The 6,000-nt window shown below is 35.6% G+C and overlaps 1 protein-coding gene across 1 annotated transcript in view; it reads right to left on the bottom strand.

Moving 5' to 3' along the window:
* Positions 1–1,873: 1,873 nt before the first annotated feature.
* The window catches only part of LCMT1 (leucine carboxyl methyltransferase 1), a 98,676-nt gene continuing 94,549 nt past the window's right edge, over positions 1,874–6,000 (bottom strand). Inside the window, exon 11 of the mRNA XM_031945582.1 lies at positions 1,874–2,114. Within this exon, the coding sequence (XP_031801442.1) occupies positions 2,089–2,114 (26 nt within the window). The 3' untranslated portion in view covers positions 1,874–2,088. The remainder of the gene's footprint in view (positions 2,115–6,000) is intronic.

Here is a 6,000-nt window from a genome sequence, read left to right as displayed (position 1 = left end):
CGTGTTATGGTGTGATACTGAAAGATACTATCTACTCCTATCCAAGCAATGAAACAAATGTCATTATTTTTAATCTGCTTAGCTTTTTTCTTTGGGGAGAAAAGAAGGTTTGTTCACAGGAATATGAAGATGCTGAAGTCATAAAGGTCTTTGTCAAATCTTTTCTGCTTGAAAAGTGCCTAATATAATGTTTTGCCTATAGGAGGCATGCATTAAATGCATGTTGAACTGAATGAAACAGGAGAGAAAGTAACGTATCCTGCCATACCTTTCTGTGAGCTGTCTCCCCAGGCCTAGAAAATCCTCTTTCAACATCTTGGTTATGAATTACTTCCTTTTCTTTTATTCCTGACTCAAGAGTATGTTTCTCAATGAAGCCCTCACTGATGTCTGTCTCCATCTATGAGAAATCACCTATTCCTCTTTGAATTTCATACTTTTTTCGGATCTTTTCAATGTATTTCTCATGGAGTAATTTGGATTTGAAACATCTTTGTATTTGTTTTATTCCTCTTATTAGGTTGTAAATCTCTTGAAGACAAAGGTCATATATTGCTTCATCTTTGTATCTCTGTAACCCAATAGAGGAAAGTAGCCCAGAGAACAAAGCAAGGAACAATGGGTAGAAGTAGCAAAGGGGGAAAATTTGGCCTCAAATCAAGGAAAAATTTCCTACTAATTAGAGCTGTTCAAAACATTCAAACAAAGGCCACATGACTACTTGTTTGGGTTTTTTTTTTTTTTAAGGAATGCCACTTATGAGTTGGACTATGTGACCTTTAAGAATAGTGAATCTATGGATATTCTTTAAATGCATTTGAATATGGTCGACGTGAGCTCTGCCTTGGGCTACATTTTTAGCTAATGTGCAAACTACTGGCCAATTTATTCTGTTATTGTGGAAACTGAACTGTGATTATAAAAAGCTAAAGCAATGCTAGATAAAGGAATTCTAGAACTCCTGGCAAAGAACTCCAGTGATACCTCACTCAGAAAAATTAGGTCAATGGCCACTAGTCATTCGTTTATATTCTTTTCTTCACCAAATTACTGAAACAGCTATAATAAAAATAAATTGGACAGTAAAACATTTTCCAATTGATTCTTCACTGTCAATCTGTGCCATAGTAAGCCAGGCTTTTGAGCCCCTATATATAACAACACCAATTTTTGGTATAAGATTTTAGTGGTTTTAAAAAAAAATAATCTTTTTCTTCCCAGCTCCCACTGGACTTCACTAGATTATATGTTCCTTGAGGGTAAGAAACATGCCTTATTGCTCTTTGGTATTCCCAACAAAAATGAGCACAAGACCTTAAGCAAAAGAGGTACTTAGTAAAGGTTTGTTAAAGTAAATAATTGATTTTCTGAGAGAATAAGCATCAAAAAAGTGTACATAAAATTATTACTAAGGAAAGGGAATCTGAAAGCATCAGAAAGAAAGGAGTAAAAGAAGAACAAACTTTTGAAGTGAGGATATAGAGAATATCCCTAAAGGAAACAACATCAGAAAGCAATCAGATCCAAAAATTCAGAAAACCTTATTTTAATTCTGGTAGCTTTCCCCTAGATGGATTATTTCATAGACTGAGAAATCAAGATGCCATATAAGTAAGGCAATCTTAATAAAACACTGACTCCTTGGCAAATATGTGGCGTATTAGCTATAAAAGTAGCCCAAGGCTGAGCTCACAAGTCAACTATACTCAAATGCATTTAAAGAATATCCATAGATTCAGAGTGAATGTGCAATAACAGCTCATGAAATAGATTTTTCTCTTTTGATAAAGCAACCTTTGTGAATGGGGACTCTTTCAGTGTGAAAAATTCAAAACACTAGATTCTGATGAGGAGCAACAGAAAAGCCCAAATATACTCATAAAGGCAATAGAGATTTATTAACACAATAAACCACCAGGAAATATTCCCAGCAACACTGGTTACTTGAGTCTTTTGGGAGTGTGGGAGACACTGAAGAGAGGGAGGTGTGTACATGCACTGTTCTTTCACTGCAGGAAGCTCTAAAGCATTTCTTCCATGGAAGGAAATGTAGCTTTGGCTTCTGATTCAACAATTTCTCCGAAGAAATTAATAGTAGGTAATGTCCTTGAGACCTGAGGGAGGAAAAAAACAAATTATTTAAGGATAAAAACAAGAAACATGTATACTCAGGAGATTTGTATTTATGGATTCTGATTTGTATTCAATGATTGCCAGTTGGCACCATGCAAGTCATTCACAAATTTGTTGTTAAGAGCTGGAAAGAGATGTGGCAACTTTCCTCAAAGCCACACAGTTAATAAATGGCAAGGTTGGGCACGCCACTAAGGTCTTCTGAATTCTAGTTTACAGCTCTTTTTACTATAACCATTATCTATAATCTTTATAGACAATGAAAGTCTAAAACTTGATTTGACAAATCTAGGGGCTGAGGCACTTATGACAGCCACCTTGTACTGTGGTATCTAATATTTCCAGCATGATCTACACAAATCTGCACACTTACCGAGTTCCAAAAGTCTTAGTGCAGCTTTAAGCTTTAATACTGTTATAAGCATAAATGCAACAAACTTATAAAAACAACATTTCAAAAATTATTTAAATAATTAAGATATTGATGTATCTTTTTAAAATTCAGCACATCCACTATCTGGCTTTATCTATTACTGTAGTCTTTGTAAAAGCTTTCATCAGCTGCTGCTCAGCGACTAAAAGGATTTCATTTATAATCCTAGCTTTAAGAAAGATTAAAATAAAAAATTAAAATTATTCAAAATTCACAAAACCAAGTTAAGGGCAAAAAGAAATTTAAATAATTAAGCTTTAAAATAATGAAATTTTTTGTAAGTTTGTAGCATTTGTACTGATTAAATTATTAAAACTTAAAACTGCACTAAGATTTTTTGTGTCATTTTAACTTTATTAATTCATTCAATAGCTCAGTAAAGGTACAGAATGCAACCCGTCCTTCATGCCTTCTTACCCTGCATAACTCTTGTTTATATTTACCCAAAGTCCTCCAAAGGAAATCCACCCAAATGATGTGGAGTTCTGTCCTCTAGTTCTGACAGTATATGAAGTACCAAAGCAGCAGGAAGATTATTCACTTGCTATAAGAACTTGTTTTTCTTTCCTTTTAAATGGAAAGTAAGAATTTTTTAGTCTGCTCCTACAATAAATAATTAGCTGCTAGAGTCAAAACAAATCTGTCAGGTCCTTAAAGGGAATAAGGAAATGTTTAGTATTTTGTAGCAATGCTGGCTGAGGTGAGCAATACATGTCCACAGATAGAAAACATTCACCAAGAGATATCATAGAACTTGACTTCTTCTAAGGCAGGTTTCTTAAACTTTCCCCCCCTTCTCACCAGAGAAATTTTTACATGACCTCAGTGTATATAGATATATAAAACAGGTATACAAATCAAATGTTTACTGATAATAAATCATAATGAGACCCCAATATGGGGTTGCAAACCACAATTTAAAAAGCTGGGTAATGTAATTTGCCCAGAAAATGTCTATTAGATATAAAGATTTTTCTACTGAGAAAGAATTTTGTGCTCATGTTGAAAAAAGAACTCTTTCCTAAGCTTCAGATATGGAAGTCTGAGAGGAACCTTTAACCTAGATGAACTTAGAGAAGCTGAAAAATAGGAGTGATAGATATTCTTCTGCCTTACATTAATGCTAAGAGAAATTAGCCTAGAGATGAAGACTAAGAAAGATGATTTCTAACAATTCTATAGGTATTGTAAAATTTGTATTAAAGTTTATGACAACGTATGAAACAGCACCCCTTCCCATTCTTTCTTTTGTTGTAAGAACATAAACTTAGTTTGGGGACAACTAATTTCCCCTTGGGTAGCATAAACAGAAATATAGTGTCCATTATTACTGCTGTTCCATCTTCCTTGCTTTATCCTAACCCATTATGTTACCTAACTTTTAGTATGATTTAATTTGACCTCCTATTCCTGTAGTTTACAATTTTAGTCAGTGCTTATCACTTGTCCTCTAGTTCATATTGTCCTTACCAGGAACCCAGTAAGGAAAAATACTCCTGCTTAATTAGCAAGCATGTTGCCTCCTGTGTTAATACTTCGACAGATATAGATATACTCTCAAATACCTAACTTCCAAGTTCCTCAATCTACCCAACTTCCACAACCTCTCACTCCTCAGCTTTACAAAGAGATGGCAATAACTTTGATATTGCCATCACCCATAAATGTTATACCTGGGTTCGTTAACTCTAAAATTCCTTTTGTTTGATTAAAATCCTTTATTATTCCATCTTTCCTTATGCCTTAGTATCTCCATTTGTCTTCAACATGATTTCCAATTCCTCTGTTCTTTCCCAGCTCATCACCCTTTGACTATACTCCTCACCTTTCCCTAAATACCTTATAGAACTAGCTCAACTGTATACTGTTCCAGACACTCAATTTTTTAATTCCTATCACTGATTATGTCTTATCAAGATCTACCTGAGATGATCTTCACCTTTTAATCTTGGCTCCTATTTGAATGTGGCTAAATGAAGCTAAAGAAAAATTCACAAAACTATGCTTATTGGATTTGATACAATTATCTTCATCATCCTTGTATTAATAATCTGCTGGTTCTATTAATAAAATGATTAAATGACCCAGAAACTATAAATCTCAAACCTTTTTAATCAACATATAACTTTCCCAAAGTCTATGTGATACCTTCTTCTATATGCAATAGGTATGCTCTTGATATAATTTGAAGCATTATCCCAAGAATTGTTGAGGTGAGAAAGTAAATCTTTGGGTCAGTCATTGCTGATCTTTTCTCAGCCACCTCTTGAGAAACAACAACAACAAAACAAAACATTCTAACACTTAGCTAACTGTAGCTAACACTACATCCAGGACCATCTCCAGTTGTCACGATCTATAATATCTTGGCCCTGGAACCTGATGGCTCCAGAGAAGAAAGTGAGGCTGGTAACTTTTGTCAGCTCTGCCTTACTTAAGTCTAATTTATTTCCACAAGGTGGCATTGTGTCCCTGAGGTCAAGAACAAGGACAAGCCACCACCACCTTATCACCATGACAGCCATCACATACCTTTTCAACTCCCCTCAAATGTCCTAGTCATCCCGGACCTTTCCCTGAGAACTTGGACACATTAATTAAGCCCTTTGTGGAGAGTTCTCTCTTCTCTTTACATCACATGGATATCCTCCCTCCCTCTCATTTCTCACCAAGGGAAACATCCCACAAATACCATAAGCCCACTCCTGCTCTCTGCTCTGGCAGATTGCCCTCTTCCATCTCTACACATCTAATGATTCCTTCCTTCTGACCACAAATATGCCCTTGTGACTTCCAGCCTTAACAAGTGCTCACTTGATCCAACTATCCCTGCTAGCTATCATCCTATGACTCTCTTCCTTTTCATGGAGAAAATCCTTGAAAAACCCATCTACAACTTCTACTTCTACTTCCTCACCTGTCATCAATTCAAAACCTTCTGTAATACTGCTTTTGCTGGCATCTTTATTTATCCCATACTATTCTTATTACTCTTAATTGTCAAACTGAATGGCCACTTCCCCATCTTCATCCTTCCTAAGGTCTTTGCAGCTTCTGGTAATATTGGTTAACAACTTCTGGCCATTCTCTTCTGGTTCTCCTCCTACTTGTGTAAGCATTCCTTAGTGTACTTTGCTGGATCCTTCTCCAGTGTGGCCACCTATGATAGGTGTCCTCCAAGATTCCTGGCCTTTTCTCCCTCTTTACTAAGCTCACTTGATGATCTCATTGATTCCTAGGGGGTTTCAATTATTATCTCTATACAGATGATTTTCAGACCTATTTATTCAGCTCTAACGCCACCCCCCTCTCTCTCTTTTTCTCTCTCCTTCCCTCTCTCCTCTTTGTCTTTCTCTTAATTAAAACTTTTTATTTTTAAAACATATGCATGGATAACTTTTCAGCATTAACCCTTCAAAACTTTGTGTCCAATT

The sequence above is a fragment of the Sarcophilus harrisii genome, chromosome 1, assembly GCF_902635505.1.
Source record: "Sarcophilus harrisii chromosome 1, mSarHar1.11, whole genome shotgun sequence".
NCBI lineage: Eukaryota > Metazoa > Chordata > Mammalia > Dasyuromorphia > Dasyuridae > Sarcophilus > Sarcophilus harrisii.
The sequence above is the reverse complement of the archived record's forward strand: the minus strand, read 5'-3'. Positions and strand labels throughout refer to the sequence as shown.